The sequence below is a fragment of the Podarcis filfolensis genome (genome assembly GCF_964270895.1).
Source record: "Podarcis filfolensis genome assembly, chromosome: 1".
In the NCBI taxonomy this organism is placed as follows: Eukaryota; Metazoa; Chordata; class Lepidosauria; order Squamata; family Lacertidae; genus Podarcis; species Podarcis filfolensis.
The window spans coordinates 91,891,472-91,914,132 of record NC_139604.1 but is presented as its reverse complement, the minus strand read 5'-3'; the positions used below and the strand labels follow the sequence as shown (position 1 = coordinate 91,914,132).

General features: G+C 41.4%; 1 protein-coding gene across 4 annotated transcripts in view; it reads left to right on the top strand.

Moving 5' to 3' along the window:
- The first annotated feature begins 2,247 nt into the window (after nucleotides 1-2,247).
- STARD9 (StAR related lipid transfer domain containing 9) overlaps nucleotides 2,248-22,661 on the top strand; it is an 86,011-nt gene continuing 65,597 nt past the window's right edge. For all 4 annotated transcript variants that reach the window (XM_083606069.1, XM_083606067.1, XM_083606068.1 and 1 more), the window contains exons 1-3: nucleotides 2,248-2,709; nucleotides 6,873-6,942; nucleotides 13,380-13,496. In XM_083606069.1, coding sequence (XP_083462195.1) covers nucleotides 2,663-2,709; nucleotides 6,873-6,942; nucleotides 13,380-13,496 — 234 coding nt within the window. In that variant the 5' untranslated portion in view covers nucleotides 2,248-2,662. The remainder of the gene's footprint in view (nucleotides 2,710-6,872; nucleotides 6,943-13,379; nucleotides 13,497-22,661) is intronic.

The window sequence follows — 22,661 nt, the reverse complement described above, 5'->3', positions numbered from 1 at the left end:
GCCAGTCCTATACACACTTCCTTTGAACTAAGTTGTGTTTTATTGAATTCAGCGGGATGTGTATAGAGACTTGCAGTTTTTAGTTTAATATGCTTCAAAGACATTCATTTCAGTTCCTGAATTTATTTCTGCTTAATTCTCTTTAAAGCAGTTAACCTTACTGATATTAACACAACTTAAACTATACTAATTTAAGCAGATATTTCTATTAGAGTACATTCACAAAGTTTACATGATGCAACAACGGGACATAATTTATCAGCACAGTCCTAAGCATGTTAACTCAGAAGTCAGTCTTATTAAATCCGAAGAAATTTACTTCATCAGTGTGTTTAGGACTGCAGCCTCAAATCCAGAGTGCTACAATTTAATTTAAAATAAATGAACACAGCACCTGAGGTTTCAGATAAGATAATGAAAAGCAAATAGAATTTCCCAAAAAACCTTGGTTTGTATTGAGAGTTGCAAAACATTGTGGGTCCGTGATCCATGCATTGCACTAGATGTTTAAATAAAACTAGCTGGTAAATTCCTACATGTTACACAGATTGTTACATATAAGCAATCTCAAAATCTTTTCACAAAGACATGATGGCAAATGGAACTTCATACCGTTATATGCTGTCTGAGAAAAAGGAAGACAACAGTGGTTGACTCTTGACAGGTGATGACAACATTGAACAGATAAGTAGTAACCACACAAATTTGAATGGTCATCTCTAATGGTCTTGGTGTGCTGATGCATTTGTCACTAGGGGGCATAATTGTGAATGGTTCCCTTTTGTTACCAGTAACAGTCTGAAAGTTTACATGCTTTCCACCACACCCCCGCTTTATTTTTAACTTTTAACTATCGGCTCACAGTGTGGTTTTGAACAAGATTATAGATATCAGTATTATCGCTATATTGCAAAATGGAAACAATAACTAAACTCATGGTATTGTGAAGGCAAATACCTTAAAGACACTAAAGCTCTCTGAAAGTGAAAAAGTGCATAAATAGTATTTTTAGCAGTATGAAGATAACTGTACAGTGTGAACACACTCTGCCTTTCCTAACAGATAGAAGGTGTGATTGCATTCACCCAATACTGTGTCACCTGCACTGGCTGTCAGTATACTTACTAGATGAAAAGCCAGTGCTTCCCTCTTAAAAGCATTCCATACACTGGGCCCCATATTTCTGCAACCACCTCCCTAGTATTAACTATGACACTTTTAGTCAGACCTTGCTCCATATACAACTTATCAGGAACATAACGGGGCCTTTCCTTCATCAGCTGCTTCAAGGTTTTGGAATGATTTCCCCTTAGAGGTGTGCAGTTTCTCCTTAGTGGGTAGCTGCATTTTATATTTTTTGTTTGCCCTTTGAGTTTTATAATTTAATTTTGAATAGTTTTGTTAGTATAAATCATCTTGAACCTTGTAAAGGTGGCTACCAATAATTTTGTTGCAATACAAAATTTATTTTGTTGTAATACTACATAAGCTGACTCTTCTACCTATGTGCAGTATTAGTTTGGGTATCTTTCTAGGGAAGTTTTATATATGCGAGGATCTGCATTTTAGCATCTACTCATGTATACACTATAGAGTGGACCCAAAGCAGCCAAGGATCCAGGAAACATGCCATCAAGGGTGTTAGATGAGGCTCAGAGCAGTGGGCCCACAACAGTTAAAGCTCAAATTGCAAGATGGGCTGTTCGGGTGGTGAACAAAGGTGTGTATCACAGCAGCAAGCAGAGTTCCAGTCAGGTAAGAGCAGTCATGGGGTCAGAAGGCTCCTTGTGGCTTACAGGTGTATCCATGTATTGCTGATCAGTTTCTGGTCGACTATTGCCCAGTAATTGCTGGCATTTTTTAAAAGAATGCTGGATTTTGCAAACTTTGGCCTGATTCAGCAAAGGCAATTTTTTCTGCACCTTTAGGATGGCTTACTACAGAATTATGTGCCAATCACACTTGACCTCTTTCTAAATAAAACAATGCACCGAGAAGATTCCTGTTTTTGTTCTTCAAGGAAGCACGCCATCCTTGTTCTACGTGTTATTAAGCCAGCCAGAACCCACCTCACCACAGGTGCTGTTCTTGAGAAGCCAGATGTGGTTTATTTTCTTTTTTGACGCACATGTCTCACCCGCATTGGGGTGAGATATTGCTGGACTTTCTATTATTATTATTATTATTATTATTATTATTATTATTATTATTAGTTACCCAGCGCCCTCTTTAGGCCAAGAGTGGAAAGTTGTCGAGTTAAGCGTCTTTCCATGCTCCATGAACTTCTCTCAAGTTTCACCCTGACTTGGAGTATTCCCCACCCGCCCAGAAGTTGGAGCAGCCGGCCACTTAGCCGCAGACCCAGCGGCTCACGGAAAACGGAGGGAAATTGGAGACACCCGCTTCCCTCAGACCGGCCCAGCAGCAGCAGCAGCAGCCCCTCCCTCCCCATTTCCTCTCCTCTCCCCAGGCGGCCAGGCCCTTCCCTCAAGAGCAGCTGCGCTGTGCTGGGCGGGGTCGGGCCGCGTTTCCCCTGCCCAGGGCTCTGCGGAGAGCCGAGGCGCTCGGAGGAGGACGGCGGGGATGTGATGCGGAGTCGTGGCTTCGGCGGCCGCGGTGGAGGGGAGGAGGGGGCGCCTTTTGCTGCAACTCAAGACGGGACATGGCGAATGTCAAAGTGGCGGTGCGGGTCCGGCCTCTCAGCAAAAGGTGGGCCGGGGGTGGCGCTGGGGCGGCTGAGGGTGGCAAGAGAGGGAGTCGACCTCGAAGACGCGAACACACGTCTGTGTGCACAAAGGGTGGGAGAGGACGCTTTTTGCACGCACGCGCCGCCAACTTGTTTGCACTGTAGCGCGGCTTGCGCGCGCGTGGGACCGTTATGTGCGGCGCTCGCGTCTCCTATGTTGAGGAGCTGCCAGGTGTTAACATGTGCTGGTTGCAATGGTTGCGTCCCTTGCAGAAAACCTGGGCAGCCCAGGAACTGAAGTGCTGGGCTGGGCTGGGCTGAGGGGAGGCGGGAAGCTGGTGCTGCGACGTGATGGGGCAAGAAAGGTCGTAGTATCGCCTCGCTCAGCCTGATGTTGTGGGACTATAAACTAACGGGAGGAGTGATAGGACTGCGTGGCCAGAGAGAAGGGAGGGCTGGGCATCAGTGCAAAGGGTGCAAATGGAGCATAGGAGCCAAATCCTAGGGGTCGGGATTCCCTCAACCCCCCAGTAAAATATTTGAGGGTGCAGTGCATCCCCCCAAAAGTTGGGCATCACCATTGAAATGGTGTGCGCACACCGTGTCTTGTGATAGATTGTGTGGGGTGGGACTGACCTGCCCCCCCAATATTTTATTCAAGTTGGCACCCCTGAAATGGAGACGGGTTGTGTCAAAGGGGGCTATAAGAAGTATGGCACATTTCTGGGCAGTCTCTGTTTAGGTATATAGTACTCAGAACTCCAGTGAGACTTGTTTATTCCCATGAAGGAAGCATGCTGAGTACGCTATGCTTTGTCTACATGATATATTTGTTATAGGAATGCTCTGCATTTTTAAAAACGTGTTTTGAGTTCATAACAACTTGGCTACAGTTGAATTATTTAAAGGCCCTCCAGGCAGTGAGTTTATACTAGTGTATTAAATGTGCAATTGCTATGGGATCCAGTTGTCTTCTCCCAAGACTCCACTTTTGTTGCTAAAATATTGCATTTTCCACGCAAACTGCACACTTAGGACTCTGATAATGTGATTGGTTTTTTTCCAGTTGCCATGTTCACTGCTTTTGTGATTGCTTCATGGAAGACAAAGTATAATAGACAATCGTAGAAACTGTACCTGCAGCGCCTAAAGATGAGCAAAACTAAACTTCCCCATGCTGTTTTATAAACTTGTTATTTTTAATCACTTGATGTCCTTGGTTTCTGTGCCCTCGCGGGAGTTTGCTATTCCAGTGATGGAGTGCTCATCTAACATTACTTTATAATTACCCAAAAACTTGGAAGGCAAGCTACTCCTCTCCTGACAGAGCCCTGCCAGTTCAGAAAACCCTAAGTTGTTACTTAATTTATTGATGAGGGCACATTCTCTGGCTGTGTAAAATGCATATCCTGGCTGAGTGATATGACCACCTTAGGCAACAGTTCCTGGGGGACAGTGATGGTGCCCCCTGTCTGTGCCATTCTGTTGCAGAACAGAGCTGCTTGACTTCACATGGCCTGTTCTGCACCCTCAAAACTAGCTTTTCTCAGGTGCAGTGAAGGACATTTCATTGCTAGTCGAGTCAACCTCCATCCATGAATTGGTGAGGGCATTATCTTTTCCTGAAGCACCCAAATAGGTCATGCTCCCCATCTATTATATGAGGAGAAAATATTGCACTACTGCCAATGGACAGTGGCTAAAGTGCTAAGGATTAAATTTTGGGGTCTCTGTTTCTACTATCCGGGAGGTCTTTCCATTTTAAATATAGAAATGCTGATGTTACCATAGATGGAACTAGGTCAGTTCTAAACTTCTGTAATATTTCTACCTGCACCAGTGGCATAGTGTGGGGGCCTGTTGCCCTGGGCACATTTCTGCGGGGGCGCAACAAGGGAAGCTACGCCTGGGCTGGTCTTTGGGGCTGGGGTGTGGGCAGAAGCCGCTCCACTCCCAGGTCAGGCCTGACCCAGGGGCAGAAGTGTTTAAGAGGTGGTAGCACTGCCCCTCTCCAATGTTGTGATCCCCTGCAGTCGCCCATCGGTGGCGGCACTGCAGCCGAGGGAGGGACAAGCTTCATTGGCCACTTTGCCTTGTGGGCCCAAATGGACCTCCTTTCTCCCTCCGCGCACCTGGCACACAGAGGGACGAACAAGCTCCATTGGCCATGTCCCCACGTGTTGCTCTGCACCCGGAGCACAGAGGAGCAGGCTCCATCAACCCTGATCCCGCCGGGGCTGTGGACAAGGTGTGTCGGGTGTGGGGGTGCTGTGGGGTTCCACAGTGGGCTCCTTCTCCCTCTACCCCAGTGCACCCTGCTCCCTGCGCTTGTGTCCACCCACCAGGGCTGCTATGGGCTCAAGCAATGCCGCTAACCAATCCTCTTCATTCTCCCTGCTTTGCAGGCTGAGTTTATGCATTTAGCAATTCCACACATCCTAAAAGCTGATGTACAAGATTGCAAATTCAGTTCTCATACGTGCTGGAAAGACCATTGTGTGAGTGAGTGCCTGTGTCTAATGGGATGATTAAAACCATGTGTACTGTGGAAATTTGGGGAGGGTGGGAGAGAGAAAACTTTGGAGCGGTTGCAAAACTTTGTATGACTAGTAACGTAACTCCTCCTCTGGAGAAAAGAGAGAACAGCAACAAAGAAACAGATTGAATATTTCAATATGCCGCTTGCTTGTTTTACTACTTTCATTTTTTTTATTAACTTGGGTCATGTTTTTGGACCACTGACCCTTATAATAAATAGCCATTTATGTCCTAGGTGGTATAGATTTTTCAGCCTTTAAACAAATCCAAGTATACTTGAATTAAGCAGCGTTTTAAGATGACTTGGGCAACCATGTCTCAATCCAGAAAGTTAGAAGCAAATCTTAACGTTAAATCCTGCATTTTTATGCTGGAACTAAGTAATGCAGCTTCCATAACCAGCTTCCAGGAATCAGGTAATAGTGAAATTCTGGTGCCTCTGTACGATATTCATCTAAATCATACTATGAGCAGACCCATTCAAAACAATTCGCTTGTCTATTTATTTCACTGGGCTTACTCTGAGTATGTTTTACTTGGCTTGCACTCTCTGCCATTAATCAGGAGAAAACCAAAATAAATTAATGCAAATGAAACAAGGGAATAGCTCTGAGGTTTCTTCACAGAGTAAACTCTTAAGTCCAGGGGTCAACAAACTTTCAGCAGGGGGCCAGTCCACTGTCCCTCAGACCTTGTGGGAGGCTGGACTATATTTTGAAAAATATATATGAATGAATTCCTATGCCCCACAAATAACCCAGAGATGCATTTTAAATAAAAGGACACATTCTACTCATGTAAAAACATGCTGATTCCCAGACCATCTGCAGGGCAGATTTAGAAGGCGATAGGGCCTTAGTTTACCTACCTATCCTTAAGTCACACTCTGTTTCTGAGCAGGTCTTGTGGTACTTCTGCAGTTTTCTTTAATGCAGAAGTCTCATAGCAGCATTATTTTTTTCTGCCTTGACCAGTACTCTTGAAGAGATTTAAGCTCCCAGCTTTTACCTTCAAAAGGCAATCTGTGTTAGCTTGCCTTTAATTTGCGGAAACTAAATAGTGTCAAGCTTTGGGTAGTTAGTTTATATCATCTGCTTCTGTCATCATCTGACTTTTAAAGCATATCTAAGTACTTTTAGAAAATCTCTCAAAAGTAAAAATAAAATAATTCATTTGAATTTAAGACATTTATCTCTCTTCATGAAAAGTATTCTTCTGTTTAAGGTTATGATTGTTCTGTTACTTTTTCTACCTTTAAAGTTCTAAATGTATAGAATATTTGTTGTTGTATGTGACTGAACTAATGGTTTTCCATTAACTTAATTCTTCTGATTGTATTGTTTGCTTCAGAGTCGTTTGTGAATGCATCTATAAACAATTTTGACCATTACAAAATTAGGACTATAAGCAAGTTATTACATAGCAGAACGCAGAAATAAGGGGACTGGGCCCACTGAAGTTAAACATTATCAGGTACACTTTACTGGGAGAATGAAAAATACTCTTAAACTCACTCCTGTTTAAACCAGTGCGACCTGAAAGTTCTGAAACACGCCAATAATGTTTTAATACATATCATTATTGTTTTTTAATACAGAAAAGCTTTGTATCTTCATAGTTATATAATTTGTTTTCATCTGATTTTCAGAGAGCTCGCAGAAGGAAGAAGAATAATTGTAGAGGTTGAAGATAGAGTGGCAAAAGTCAGAAACCTAAAGGTATGCTTTAATTTTTATTTTGGCATCTGAAAAGCCTGACATCTCTAGTGCAATTCTTGTTGCCTGTAGAGTAGAGACAATGTGGTGTAATGGATATAGCATTAGACTTGGAACAGAAGAGGCAAGGATTTATTACTATTTAGCCATGAAGTTTGCTGGGTGAGCTTTGGCCAATTTCTTCATCAAAGCTGCATCACAGGGTTGTTGTGAAGGAGAAAATGGGGCCACCCTATATATGCTGCCCTTTGAGTTTATTGGGGAACAGATGGAATAGGAATGTAATAAATAAACAAACAGAACCATTGCAAGATGACCTTGAGTTGACAACCCAAGGCTGGTCTGTATCTCACCAATCAGAACATGCAGAGGCATTGTATAGATCAGTACTTTGCCTCCCATTCCTGTACAGTGGTACCTCGGGTTACATACGCTTCAGGTTACAGTCTCCGCTAACCCAGAAATAGTACCTCGGGTTAAGAACTTTGCTTTAGGATGAGACCAGAAATCGTGCGGCAGCGGCACGGCAGCAGTGGGAGGCCCCATTAGCTAAAGTGGTGCTTCAGGTTAAGAACAGTTTCAGGTTAAGAATGAACCTCCGGAACAAATTAAGTTCTTAACCCGATATACCACTGTATATGTTTTGTGGGAGCACTCTCCTTTGACCTGCATGTCTAGCTTACATTTGTGCAGGTTGAATCCTAGCTTCAACTTGCGGTGACTTCACTTACCATTTGTTACGTTTTTGCATTTTGTTTTCCCTGGGTGGATGGACTCTTGCATCAAATTCTCATACTGCTTTCTGAAAGCATATGTGTCTAAACATCATTTTGTGATACCTGTGGTACCTTTCAAGGGGGGGGGAATGCTCATACAAACGTGGCCCTCTTGATTTTGGCACAAGAGCAAAATCTGAAGCCACAATTATACTGAGGTATAAGTGTGTTTTGAGTGCAGTGCTCAAGAGGACTTTCGTTCTATGTCTGGGAAACAGTAAACCTACTGTTTTGCTACGTTGTTTTTTTAAGCAGTTGCCAGTCCTTTAGAAAAATCTGCTGAAAACCATTCTTTCGTATCCCAAAAGCAAATTTAAAAATAAACTGGGAAGGAAATGCAAAGGGGGGGGGGAGGGAAACCTAAATTGGCACAGCTTCTGAGTTCCTTATGGAATTGAAGTAAACATCTGTTGATCTTTAAAACAGATGATAACATAGCCTTCTTCTAGCCATGCTTCTGTTGCTGCATCTCCCTGCATTTCAGTTGAATGTCTTTATTTTGTCAAGGCTGTCAGTAAATTGTTAGTAACAGTAAGATAAGGACAAAATTCCAAACATCTGGATAACTTTCTTCCTTATTTCTCTCTCCCTTGCCCTCTCTTTTAATTGCAGTCTAATAGGATTGCAACTAATCTCTGGGAAACGTAACAGAACTGTGTACTGAGCTACAGTTAATATCCTGATGGGTGACTGGCTACGTTTAGAATTGACTTAGTTGGACTGTACATCCTTTCCGTTTTGAGATTCTTGGAGGCTTCTTTTATAGGGCATGGGAAACAGAACTGGTTTTTTCCAGACATTGGGACTCCTGAATGCTACTGTACTCTTTTAGTCAAATAGTAAAATGGGGCCAAAATCAGTTTCTGTTGGCAATGTATCTTACTACTCGGAATAAAGGCAGATAAGTGAATTATAGAGTAACCATGATTACTGTGGGAATTCTACAGGACAGATGCTTTCTATTTCTTCCTTAGTCTTTATTTGTATATGCATGTCCGCCTGATTATTTTAGGTGACTTGCTTAAGATAATTAGTATTTTAAATGCCTTAAGAGGCTGTTGGCAGAAATCAAATAACTAGATAAGTGTTTTCCTCCTTCTTTTATATTCTTTCCGGAGCTGGGATAATTCTTGGACCTATTATAGGAGGGTGCCAGTAGATAGATGGTGTTCAGTGTCTTTTAGGACATTAATGAGATCAGTTGGCTGGTTCTTTATTGTGGTTGGGATATGGAGGGCATGAGTAATGTATAATTTTTATTGTCATTTGTAAGACACTGCAAGGTGTTGACCAAAATATATGTCTACATACTCTGCTGGTGGCAAGCATGCAGACATGGAGCAGCTATGTGAAATGCTTACATCTAACAGAACTAAAGGAGAACTGAAGCTTATTATGATACCACTTAGTGTTTTCAAATATATAATTAAAATAGATGAACACAATTACAGTTTTAAACACTGTCGCAATGTCTGTTTCCTCCTCTCATCACAGGCAAGTTTGAGAGTTAAGGGAGATAACCATTTTATGCCAACTCACATGCTGAACTAGTTTGGAATCGTATGTTTCTTCTATTTCTTATGGATACCCGAGGAAAGAACTCTAACTTTCATTGGATGCATATGTGGAATTTTCCTTTTCCATAGGCAAATATGAGAAATGCATACATTCAGAAATATTTATTGGGATTGAAGTGTGGTTTCTTTGATTAGGAAATGAAAGCTTTGTAGCACTTACCTTCTAAATATAAAAACAGTTTTAATGGAATCCAACCAAAGGCCTATCAAGTCCAGCCAGAGGTGGCATCATGGCAAAATGGGAAGTCCACCCACCCCCACCCACTGTAGCCCTTCCCTCAAACTCATTTACTGGGGTCACATGGTGGCTTCCGGTGAGATCTCACAGAACTCTAGCAAGATGTCTCTGGTAGCCACCACTTCTCGCTTCTGCAGCAGCGGCAGGGGTGACTGGGGCACCTGCAGAGGCATTGCACCATGGAATTCCACCACCCAAGGCATCTGCCTCAGTCTGCCTCATGGGTGGCCCAGCCCTCAGTTCAGCATCTGGTCTCCCACAGAGGCCAACCAGATATATCTGGGAAAGTTTTGTAGGGCATATGCATTACGCTACTCTCACTCATTTGTTCCGCACCAACAGGTATGCAAAGCCTTATACTCAATGAATTATTCTAATTTATCAGGAATCAGCAGAATTTGTAATAAATAATAATCTGTTTACGTTGTAATGCATGTGTAATTTATTTATTGTTGCAAGTCACTTTGAGTTACTTTTTGCTTAGAAAAGTGATTAATAAGTTTAATAAATAATGTTTTTGGTATTTCAGAAGAGGTGACCAGCAAAATAATTTGCTTTCTATTTTCTTCTTAGTAGGACAGAATGATCAGTAACTGCCTGGGGGGGTGTTCATCTTTGTAGCAAGTCAAGAGCTCTCAGTCAAACATAATAGCCATTGTAGAACATAGTGAGCTAAATGAGGCATGTCTCTGAATGATTGTGCAATATAAGCTTCATTATTAAAGGTAATCCTTTTGATACAATTGTTGAAAAGACCAGTTTATATTGTACCAGTAGGCAAAGCAAACATCAGATCACGTTAATTAGCATGGCAAATAGATTCTTATAGGTTAGTTTTACTTCCACACAGATAACACTCTCTTAAAGGATCATAGAATCATAACAGATGGGGGAGAAATTTGATTTGGTAACCATTTGCATTTCCTGAAACTGTATGCGAGCCAAAATGCAGCAAAATTTCAGACAAGTGCAAATCACAGTGTAGCCCTCAAGCCACAAAATTATTGCCATCATATATATTAGAGGAAATGCATACAATAGTGAAAATAACATGACAAAAGTCTTATTTAATTTTATTAATTTATTAGTTTTCACACATCTCAAGGTGACTTGCAATCACGTAATTAAAAATAATAATCAGAAATGGGGTTTAAAACAATGCAGTTAGAGACCCAATGCACAGACTTTTTTTAATCCATTCACCTGAAAAAAGCTTGTTGAAACAAAAATGCCTCAAAATGTTTTCAGAAACTACAAATAGAAGATACCTCAACTAGGATGCTGTTCTGCAAAACAAGAGCAACCACACCAAAAGCCCTATTCTGATTTACTATGGAGCATGCTTCTGATATTTTAGGGACTTAAAGGAGAGGACATCCTGTAGAATTTGTGTTGCTAATACTTCAGGTTGTCTTTGTACATTTTTTCATTAGCAAAGTATAATAGTGTCATATCCTTGTATTACTGGAAGCCAAGGAGCACCTGTATCTGAAAAACAGAATGTATCCCCTAAGAGTTTGACAGGATCATTAGTGGCATCACAGCATAATATTAAACATTTTATAGATAGCATTGAGATATGCTAGTTTTAAATTTTCAAAGTTATTTTGAAAGGGCAATCTAAATAGATGGAGAAGGCTTTGTTCTAAGCAGCTGATCTGCTTTGGGACACTAATGGAGCCTCAAGTATCTATTACCTCTGGTTAGCCTTGGGTTTTAATTAATGCCAGTTGCTTCACAGTTAATTTTGCTACGTGTCAAAATCTGATTGATTTGGGTGTATTTTTCAAAACCAGCTCTTTAAATAGTGCTTTTACTTTCTGTCTAAGATACTGCAAGTGGTGATTTGTCATACTGCATAGATTATTTTTTTAAAAAGAAAACTTATTTACACAATAAAATAAAATTTGGAAATCATTGTAAAATGTTGAATTGCTGTTTGTTTTTACTGCCATTAGGGTACTGCTATTTCTCCTCTCTGTGGTGACTCAGTGCTTTCCACTTTTGATGAGCACAAAGTAAAAATATATTTGTTTGGCAACATGCCCTGCCTGCTTTCCTGGTGCAGGCAGATTAGTAATAGAGTCGCCATACCAGAAGTCAAAACAATAGCTTGTGTATTTTTCACCTCTCTCCCTTTTTGTGGCTGCCATTAGTTCAGAAGTAAAAGCATAAGAAACTTTTTTTTTTTAATGTGAAAAAGAAAAAATAATGTTACAAACAGCCAGCATGTCAAGTATGTGACCATATCACAGATTGTGGCCATTGTCCTTTGCTTACAGTAAGTCTTATGTGAGTTGTATATAGTGAGTTGAAGCTTGCAGTCCTCAGCATCTGCTTCCACAACTATTGGAGAGGTATACAGTAGTATGATAGTCTCAGTGAAAACACTTGAAAAGCCTATTGGTATACTGTTCCCCAGTCTCTGGTGAGCTTGTGGTGCATATACGCCATTGGATCCTAGCTTTAGCACTTAATGCATACAAACCAGCTTACCATGGATTTGGAAACCAGCATATGCAAATTTTCCCCTGTTCACCTGTGTGAATGTGAATCAAGTCAGCTGTGGCATCTTCTGTAACATTTAGGATACAATATTTGTTTAATTCTGCTTTAATTTTGCTGCTCATATTGGTAGATCAGGGACGTGGGTGGCACTGTGGGTTAAACCACAGAGCCTAGGACTTGCCATCAGAAGGTCGGCGGTTCAAATCCCTGCGACGGGGTGAGCTCCCGTTGCTTGGTCCCTGCTCCTGCCAACCTAGCACACCAATGGAAGCACATCAAAGTGCAAGTAGATAAATAGGTACCGCTCCGGCAGGAAGGTAAACGGCGTTTCTGTGTGCTGCTCTGGTTCGCCAGAAGCGGCTTAGTCATGCTGGCCACATGACCCAGAAGCTGTATGCCGCCTCCCTCGGCCAATAAAGCGAGATGAGTGCCGCAACCCCAGAGTCAGTCACGACTGGACGTAATGGTCAGGGGTCCCTTTACCTTTACCTATTGGTAGATCACTCTTGCAGGTGAAAGAAGTCGCCCAAAATTATGTGTGAATCAAATTGGTGATGGAGAAAATATGTTAAAGCAAACATGTGCAATACTTTAGATAAAGTAATATGGCATTCATCATTTTTGCTGCATCCTCTGGTTCTTATGGTTAAGTGTTTTTGTTTTTGTTTAAAGAAAGGATTACCACTTGCGTGACAATAGACAGACACTGAAAGTTTCTGCTTCAGGCATTTTAGCAAGAGATTTGAGTAACCAGAGATGGTGGTACTAACAGATCTCTCAATTCTTTTCTCCCAGTTTTACCTCATGAATTCTGGACTTCTTTTCAGGTTTTTGTTATCAAAAACAAAAGTCATAAAGTGCACAAATGAGGATCAGTTCATAAAGGCTGGATAATTTGCAGCAGAAAGTATGAAGTGATTTCTTTGTGTTCTGGTTATTTGAAGTGAAATGCAAGTTATGTTTGTGATGGCTCATTCACACCTGTAGTTTGACACCTGATTAAACAGTAATCAAGCAGTGAAAATGCTTGTATGGACCACTCCTTATCTAACGGTGCCATTTTACCAGTATACATAATAATATATAGTTTGGGTATCTGAGAAAGAGGGTTTGAGATCATCACCACCATCATCATTTCCATTGCAGAATTTCTGGACACCCTTGTTTAAGTGGTATTTATTATCTTTATTTGAAATGTAAAAATTGGAAGAGGAATGTGCAGACTGTGTTTGACTCAATACTTTTAACTGAAAGAAATGTAAAAATCAAGAAGTGGTTTAGAATAAATCTTGTAAATACAACTAAATGCATGCTGCTTTCTTTCATTTTCTTTCAACTCAGGTGGACAGCAGATATGAGGGTGTTTGGGACACAAGGGAGAAAGTTGTGGCATTTGGCTTTGATTACTGCTATTGGTCAGTTGACCCCGAGGATCCCACATATGCCTCTCAGGAAGTGGTAAGGAAATAAGTGGTATTTTTTTCTTCTTTCTTGGAAATCTATAAAATGAAACTGGTTTCTTTATAAAATCAGTAACACATTGAAATGAGCAGTTTCTAATCCATTGGTCTTAGGTGTGTGTGAACTGTTGTACTGTGTCAGACCAATAACGCCCCTTACAACCCACTCCAGATTTTCTTAACATTGACCTAAACTTTCAGAAAGTTGGACTGGACTGGACTGGACTGGATAGGCCTTTGGTCTCATCTATCAGCATTCTTCTTCTGTTTTTAGGATCAGCCAGCTGTCACAGAATAGTGGCACCGGGTCATGTAGTGGTCAGTATGTTGGAATTTGGGTGGGATGATCTGGGTTCACATCCCTGATCAATCATTGATCAGGTGCCTGGGAGTAAGTTCCATTGGTGGTCACTTTGGACTGCACATGCTCAACATGTAAAGCACGTTTAACAAAAGCCAGCCATTGCAAGGAGTGTTACAGTGAAAACTGCTAGCTTGAAGTATCACTGCCATCAATTCAAATAATTATTTTCCTCATTCTTTGACTTTATGCTAATCTGTGACAAATAATAGTAATGCTTGAAGTGCTTATTATTGCTTCATTCACTTGCCAGAGCAATGAATATCCATCAATTACAATGAGGCTTAGCTGATGTCGATTTCATTTGCATTCTTGCATTATTTATTCCTACGTAGATTGTGGATGCTCTAATACATGGGTAGGTAAACTAAGGCCCGGGTGCCGGATCTAGCCCAATCGCCTTCTAAATCCAGCCCATGGACAGTCCAGGAATCAGCGTGTTTTTACAATGTGTCCTTTTATTTAAAATGCATCTCTGGGTTATTTGTGGGGCATAGGAATTCGTTCATTTTTTTTTCTTCAAAATATAGTCCGGCCCCCCACAAGGTCTGAGGGACAGTGGACTGGCTCCCTGCTGAAAAAGTTTGCTGACCCCTGCTCTAATACCATCAATATAATTTTATTGTATACTGTATCATCTTGATTATCTGCCTGTAGTTTGCATACTGTATGCCAAAGCCTGGAAATTCTGGGATGGAGGACTGGACTAGTTGATAATGTGAATTTCCAAATAAAATAATAAATCTTATCTTTGTTTCTGTACAACTGTATGGTAGGCAACACCCCTACACCAAGCCATCTGTTTAACAGATCATATTGTTTTCCATTACGAGGTTTTGTTAGAATTTTTTGCTCCCTAGGGACAGAAGTGGATATTGTTGAAGCCAGGCATATAGTGAGTCAATGCACATGAGATTTAAAGACAGGGATTTTATAAACATTGATGAAAGAGTGCTTGCAGTTAAAGAGTGTTTGCTCTTAAAATACATTTTAATAAAATGTGTATATTTTGAGACGTAGCTGAATAAAGAATGGGGAATTTAAAAGAGGAAAAAACAAGGGAGAGTATTAAAACGGGAAACACATTTTTAAAGGAAGGATTGCGTATTAATTGGTTAACAGATACAATTAAATAATTATGATAGAAGAAAATGATTAATTTTACTAGATATGATTAAAAAGATTGAGTTGGGGTTTTTTCCTTTTCCAGATAGCAGTTGTGAAATTCAAGTTGCATTTGGCTTATAGGCTTTGGCAGAAATTGTATCCATAATTGAAAGATTGGAGTTTTTCATTGTAAAAACAACTTAATAATTAGCTTAAAAATACATTGATTAGGAAGTGATATATGCCATGTATGGGGGTATAAAGCGGAATTTTTCTCATGAAATACTTGCAAAGTGCTGAGCAGTCAACTGTTATTATTTCCCCAATCTTGAGAGAGAGAGAGAGAGAGAGAGAGAGAGAGAGAGAGAGAGAAATGAAAAGAGCATGATATAAGAAAAGGTTTTTTTGTGCAAAAATTGGATCTGCATGAGGGGGAGGGAAATCTTCTCCATGAATGTTTTAGTTATGTTACATTTCTTCTGCCAGCGACACAGCTGCTGCATTCAATAGGCATTGGAATGGTTTGGATTTTACACGAATAAGGTCACTTTTTTGGCTTTAGCCTGTTTTATTCCCTCTCCAGAATTCCTAAGTTGGAATCAGTGAGCTTACTGAATTAGTCCTATGTTAAGAAAAGATATCATACAGTGAGGAACAAAAAGACCCTCAAATTCCATTTTAATATTATCTTGGTATACATTGCAAACAAGAGCTATTAGAATAAAATCATATAGAATTGTCTCTCTCTGGGGGCTGTGATCCACAGATGACATTACTGGCATATTCATTTTGATAACACTTCGTGGTTAAGTAATTTTGAAAAATTAAAGCTAGCTTAGTTAAAGCTAGTTGTTGCTGCCACTGACTTGTTTGAGAGTCTTCCTTTGTAATTGATTTTGTTGTGAATATTGACAAAGAGTAAAAAGGTAAAGGTAAAGGACCCCTGGAAGGTTAAGTCCAGTCAAAGGCAACTATGGGGTCGCTTTCAGGCCGAGGGAGCCAGCGTTTGTCCACAGACAGCTTTCCGGGTCATGTGGCCAGCATGACTAAACCGCTTCTGGCGCAACAGAACACCGTGATGGAAACCAGAGCACATGGAAACACCATTTACCTTCCCGCCACAGTGGTACCTATTTATCTACTTGCACTGGCATGCTTTCAAACTGCTAGGTTGGCAGGAGCTGGGACAGAGCTCACCCCGTTGGCAGGAGCTCACCCCATTGCGGGGATTCAAACTGCCGACCTTCTGATCAGCAAGCCCAAGAGGCTCAGTGGTTTAGACCACAGCGCCACCCGTGTCCCTTGACAAAGAGTACAGCCTCCATAACAGACTAAAATGTCAGTTAAGACAAGTAAAATCTCACACAGTTCTTAGAGGCAGGAAGAGGTTCATCACTGTGGTCAAGTTGGGAGCTTGAAAGCTGGGAAGCCAATTAAGAAGACAACCGAGAAAAGTCAAAAGAAGGGGTGATTGATAGAAGACAGTGTGTTCAGAAACAGGAACCTGAGAGAAGAATAGCTTTAAAGTGGTAGTAGCAATGGGGAAAGGGAAAGTTAAGGAAAGTAGGGGCCATTGAGAATGAAACCTCAAACAGAATGTAGATATAGAAGTTTGATGCTGATAGGGGGTTGTAGAGGGGACAGAGGAGACTTTGGATCAGGCAGTGGAAATCCAGAGGTAGGATGGTATTAATAGTATGTATAGTATTTGTCTGCTTTAGTCTGCAGTCCAATGCATGCTTACCTGAGAATAAGATCCAATAGAACTTCTAGGTAGAAATGCATAGTGTTAAATAGTGCTGTTAGTGCTTGATGAAAGCAAGTACTCTTGATCAAATTGTTGCAAGTCCAATTAAGTTAAATGGAATGTATTTCCAGGTAAAGGGATATAGTTGCTAGAAAATTATTTCTTTCCTTTCTCCATTTCATAATAACCTAAGACCTCACCAGCCAAACCATTAGATTGGCCTCTTGGGTTTCTGATTTGTTGAAATAAGTTAAATTGAGCTTCTCTGTGGTCAGCCACTGTTTACCCTTACAATTTGTATAAGTAATAATAAATGGTTATGGTTTAAAAGTAAAAAGCACTGGTTTCATTTTCAACCACCATACAGTCCCTTAAGACCTTCAACAGTTGTGAGTAGTGTTTAGGGGGAAATTATATATAAATGGACAGTGAAATTTGTAACAACTGGAAAGGCTGTTGGATGCATCTGTACTTATCTTGAATAATGGAATGACAGCTGCTGCACACAGATAGTCTTCCAGCTCCTAAAGTATGTGGTGTGTTAGCATGTTCTATACATCTGTCGTCTTAAAGGGTAGGCAGAGGGCTCACCCTTCAGGTTAGCACTATGATTCTTAGTGTGTGTTAGTACTTTCTATACCATCATAAAAAAAGCCTGCAAGATCAAGCCAATGGCCCATCTATCCCACCATCTTGTTCTCACGGTGGCCAACCAGAAGGCAAGCATGGTGAACTGCCAAAACCATTTTCACATTACACTTTCCCACTTAAAATGCTACTACAACTCTCCCGGACAGCATAATCCAGCTTCTTTCCATCTGACTCCCCATACTGCCATATTATAGACTTGGATGTCTTCCTACGGTTATAGCCTATCACACAGCCATTTCAGTCTCCTTCACCAGCATAATCTCTGCCCTGTAATGAAACTAATGACTTTGGGGAAGGGCCTTCTCATTGTCCCCAATGCCTCTTTGAAAAGTTTTAATGCATCTCCTAGCATAGGAGTCAACTCCCAGGGGCCATGAGGGCTTCGGCCCCCCAATAAAATGTTTGAGGGGCCCGGGGGGGGGCCCAACGTTGATGGGCATTCCCATTTAAATAATGTGTGTGCATTGTGTCATGTGACTGATTATGTGGGGTGAGGCCTACCTGGGCCCCTACAATATTTTATTCAAGTTGACACCCCTGTCTCCTAGTGACTAAGTAGATGTTAATTCAAAGGAAAGCAAACATTTATTCAGACCAGCAGTGGCTGTAGTTGCAGGAGAAATGGACGGACGTATGATGCTTTCTCACCACTGATGACACTTCAAATTAATAGGCGTCCTTTCTGATTAGACACATTTAGGAATATGGTATAATTATGATAATATCACCTCCCTAGCCCTTTTAATAGGGGACGCGGGTGGCACTGTGGGTAAAACCTCAGCGCCTAGGACTTGCCGATCGTATGGTCGGCGCTTCAAATCCCCGCGGCGGGGTGAGCTCCCGTTGTTCGGTCCCAGCTCCTGCCCACCTAGCAGTTCGAAAGCATCCCTAAGTGCAAGTAGATAAATAGGTACCGCTTTATAGCGGGAAAGTAAATGGCGTTTCCGTGTGCTGCGCTGGTGCTGGCTCGCCAGCTGCAGCTTCGTCACGCTGGCCATGTGACCCGGAAGTGTCTCTGGACAGCGCTGGCCCCCGGCCTCTTAAGTGAGATAGGCGCACAACCCTAGAGTCGGACACGACTGGCCTGTACGGGCAGGGGTACGTTTACCTTTACCTTTTAGCCCTTTTAATACTTACTGAGATTCCTGATAATTCCATATGTTTGAAAATAAGCCCTACTTTTCTTGGGAATCACAACTCTACTAATATATTACACATTGGAATCATTTGAATTATACGTTCATAGGCCTACACAGAATACGTAATACAAACCTAGAAATAGAAATTGCAAAGAAATTGGACTTTTTGAGCTATTTCTAAGGGAAATTGGCAAAAACGACACTGTGAACATGGGAATTTAGCTTGCGGCTGCAGTATTCCGGATATGTCTAGGAAATTCTGGACATATGGCAACCCTGATTGTAGAGTTGGAAGGGACCATGAATATCAACTAGTCCAACCCCTTGTAATGCAGGAATTTGCAGTTGTCCCATTTGGGGATCAAACCTGCAACCTTGTCATTATCAGCACCATGCTCTAAACAACTGAGCTATACATGCTGGCAATAGAATTGTAGTTTTAAAAAAGAGCAGCAGGTGATTTCCCCCCATATGTCCTATATATCAAGCTGGTACCAAGCAGTGATGAACAAGCTCAGACAGGATCGCAATAAAAAATTAACATGTACAGACATTTTTGAGTGAGAAATAGTATTAGCCCTCTCCATCCTCTCTCCAGCTGCAGGAAGAAAAGTCTCCTGGTCTTCCGGTTGTACCTCCAAAAGCCTTCAAAATAAGAATAAACATTAATACCGTCACGCATTTCCCTGGCTGAGTCCAAACAGAGCTTTAAATACATTTTCCTTGCAGCTGCTCCTTTCAGTGGTAACATTTAGGAAATGTTTTCTAAGTGTGTTCCTGAGTTGTATTTATGCTGCTTACTATGATGTCATCTCATCCTTGAAAGTAATGCTTCTGTGATTGCCTTCTGATGCCACTCAGTTTTTATTTACTAAAAGCTAATTGATTAACTTTTCCTGCTTGGCAGGGGGTTGGACTTGATGGCCCTTGTGGTCTCTTCCAACTCTATGATTCTATGATTCTATGAACTTAAAGTTATTTCCCAAGTAGCAGCCATGATACAGTTGACTACCCTCAGAGCAGCATGGATTTTCTGCTGGTCAACTCTGTTATGGTGTGTGCTTAAAGTAATTTAATAACCAAAAACCAGGGCTGACCATACCATTAGGCAGAGTGAAGCAGTTGCCTCAGGTGACAGCTGTTGGAGGCACCAGTGTCAAACCAAACCCCAGTACCTCCTGAGCCCTCTGGCGATTCTTCTCTGTTGAAGATCAAAGCTATGTGTGCCACAGACCTGTCATACACCCCCTAAACTAACCTCCTGCCTGGAAGAACACCAGAGTCTAGACAATGCTGTCCCAATGCCAGTGTTGAAGTAAGCTTTACTGTCAGTCAGTTTCTGTACATGACATTGGGGTTGCATCTTTGCCTTTGTTTCCTGTAAGTCCTTTGGGCTTGCCAAGAATGTGATTTAGCTGTAACTATTTTTCAGAGTTTCCCCATTGGCTCCTAGCCAGTATATTTCTATTTTGTGAGAATTGTGCATTGTACATGAATTCTCATTTGCTCAAGTACGGTTGTTTACTTAATATTTCAGGTAAAGAAAAATCACATAAGAACAATATGATAGAACATATGATACGTCTGTCACACAATTCTTCAGTTTACCTTGTAGATATGCAGTGATTTCTTTTAAGATTTTAAATGTTGAAAAAGAACTGAGTTTTCCCCCAAGTGAGTTTAGATTTTAATTTTTTTTGTTATGATTTTAGATTTAATTAGGTGCCATCAGTTGTTTTGAGTTGCTAGAAATGGTAATTCTGGAGTCACTAAACAACATTCATTTTAGACACTCGGCAACCCAGATTCTCATGTATTTCCCGTTTTCATAGCCTTGGCATTTCTGCCTGTAGACTCCCAGGCTCTGTCTGCACTTAGATTTGCATAATACAATGTGCACATTGTTTCACATCCTACTGGGTATAATTTGCATACATTTATTCCCTGATTACAGTAGATGGAATAATAACTTTGTATGAATAGTTCGCTACAATTGAATGTCATAGGAGAGGGAGGGGTGACTGTGAAAATAAAAGTTTAAAAAGTATTTGCAATCCCACAGGAAAGCTGGTATCAAAAGCTGCTTTTGCCAAGTATTGAGATCTTGACGGTCGCGGGAAGTGAATGTGCCACTGTTGCAGCTAAACTTAACAATATTTTCAGTTTCTTATGAAGTACATAGGTTGGTCTTAAAGACTTAAATAAACTGAAGCTTTAAATATTTTTATCTGTATCTCTAACAGGAAAGGAATTAGTGGAATCAGTGCTCACATTAAAAAATTAGTTCCGTTACATTTTACAGTGGTGCCCCGCAAGACGAATGCCTCGCAGACGGAAAACCCGCTAGACGAAAGGGTTTTCCGTTTTGGAGGTGCTTCGCAAAATGAATTTCCTATGGGCTTGCTTTGCAAGACGAAAATGTCTTGCGAGTTCCTGCGGGGGTTTTTTCCTTCCCCCCCCTTTTTCCCAAGCCGCTAAACCGCTTAACAGCTGATCCGCTAAGCCGCTTATCAGCTGATTGCTAAGCCGCTTATCAGCTGATCCGCTAAGCCGCTTAACAGCTGATCACTAAGCCGCTTATCAGCTGATCCGCTAAGCCGCTTAACAGCTGATCCGCTAAGCCGCTTATCAGCTGATCCGCTAAACTCGCTAAGCCGCTAATAGCGCTAATCCGCTAAGCCGCTAATGGGTTTGCTTCGCAAGACGAAAAAACCGCAAGACGAAGAGACTCACGGAACGGATTCTTTTCGTCTTGCGAGGCACCACTGTATTTTGGAAAGAAAGGAGAACAGGGACACACCTATACCGCCTACTGAAGAGTATGGCACGTGGCCCGCTGTTGAGTATCCATGGCAACTTTCATAATTGCACTGTAGTTCTTGGTGGCTGTTCTAGTTTGGAAGTGGAAGGAGGAAAAGGAATAGCAGTAGTTTTTACATAGCAGTTAGAGGTGTATAGTGGCCATGGGGTGCAACATCCCATTTCCCTCCCTTGAGGTGAAACAGGACATGCCACCCTGCCCTGCTGCCACTCCTACCACCATCAGCGCCACCATACTTGCTACCGCCACTTGCACCACCTGCTCTGCTTTCACCGCACACCCTGCCACTGGCAGCGATTTTGGATGAATCCTCACACCAAATGGATGCTATCACATACCACCTAATGCCTGAGAGAGCCCTTATAATGGCACCTGGGCATTAGTTTTAATCTTGCCTGTAATAGGACGATTAAAAATAAATCATGATCATTGTAGTAGGTTTCTCTATCTCTTATAAATTGGTTATTTGTGTCTCTTAATCTGACCATGGTGTTGTACAGGGGATCATCGCCCCCAAACACATCTGATTCATATTTCACTGAACCAAGTTGGAAGTGTTTTCACAGGATCCTGAATAGATATATTGCATGCAATGTATACAATAAACAGCTGAACTAAGAAAATGTATCAATCATTTGAAGGAATTAGGAATACAACTAGGAAGACATCCACAGAAAATATATCAGACAATTTTTAATGCTTATCTGATAGACTATGTACCAGTATTGTGAGATTATAAAATACCTGAGAAAATAATTTTGGGGGATTCATTTATTTGACTAAAGAGTATGCAGGACCAATGGATTGTGTCCAGTGGTGGTTTGAACTAACAGAGAACTCTTCTGCATGTGGAAGGCGGGAACTGCAGCTCCTGTGCTTCCAAAATAGCTGCTCTTGGGAGTTTAGAGAGCCTCTCTGGAACAGTATGAGATGTGGTATTTAGAGCAGAAGGGAGAAGCAGGGGAAATTATCTGCCCTAGCTTCCACAAGAAGTGGAAGGCAAAACCACCAATGGTTATTATCCTATGCATACATATGACAGTGTATTTTTTGCTAGAATCCCATCTTCCCATTTTTTAGGTAAGAGAACTCAGTATTGGCCAGGCATAAGCAAACTTGGCCCTCCAGATGTTTTGGACTACAACTCCCATCATCCCTAGCTAACAGGACCGGTGGTCAGGGATGATGGGAGTTGTAGTCCCAAAACATCTGGAGGGCCAAGTTTGCCTATGCCTGGTATATGCACTCTTTCTTGTTTCTCTTCTATCATCTGAAGTGAGAAAGAGGGACAAGATTTCCAAGTGCTATTTCCACATCTTTTAGCTGAAGTATCTAAT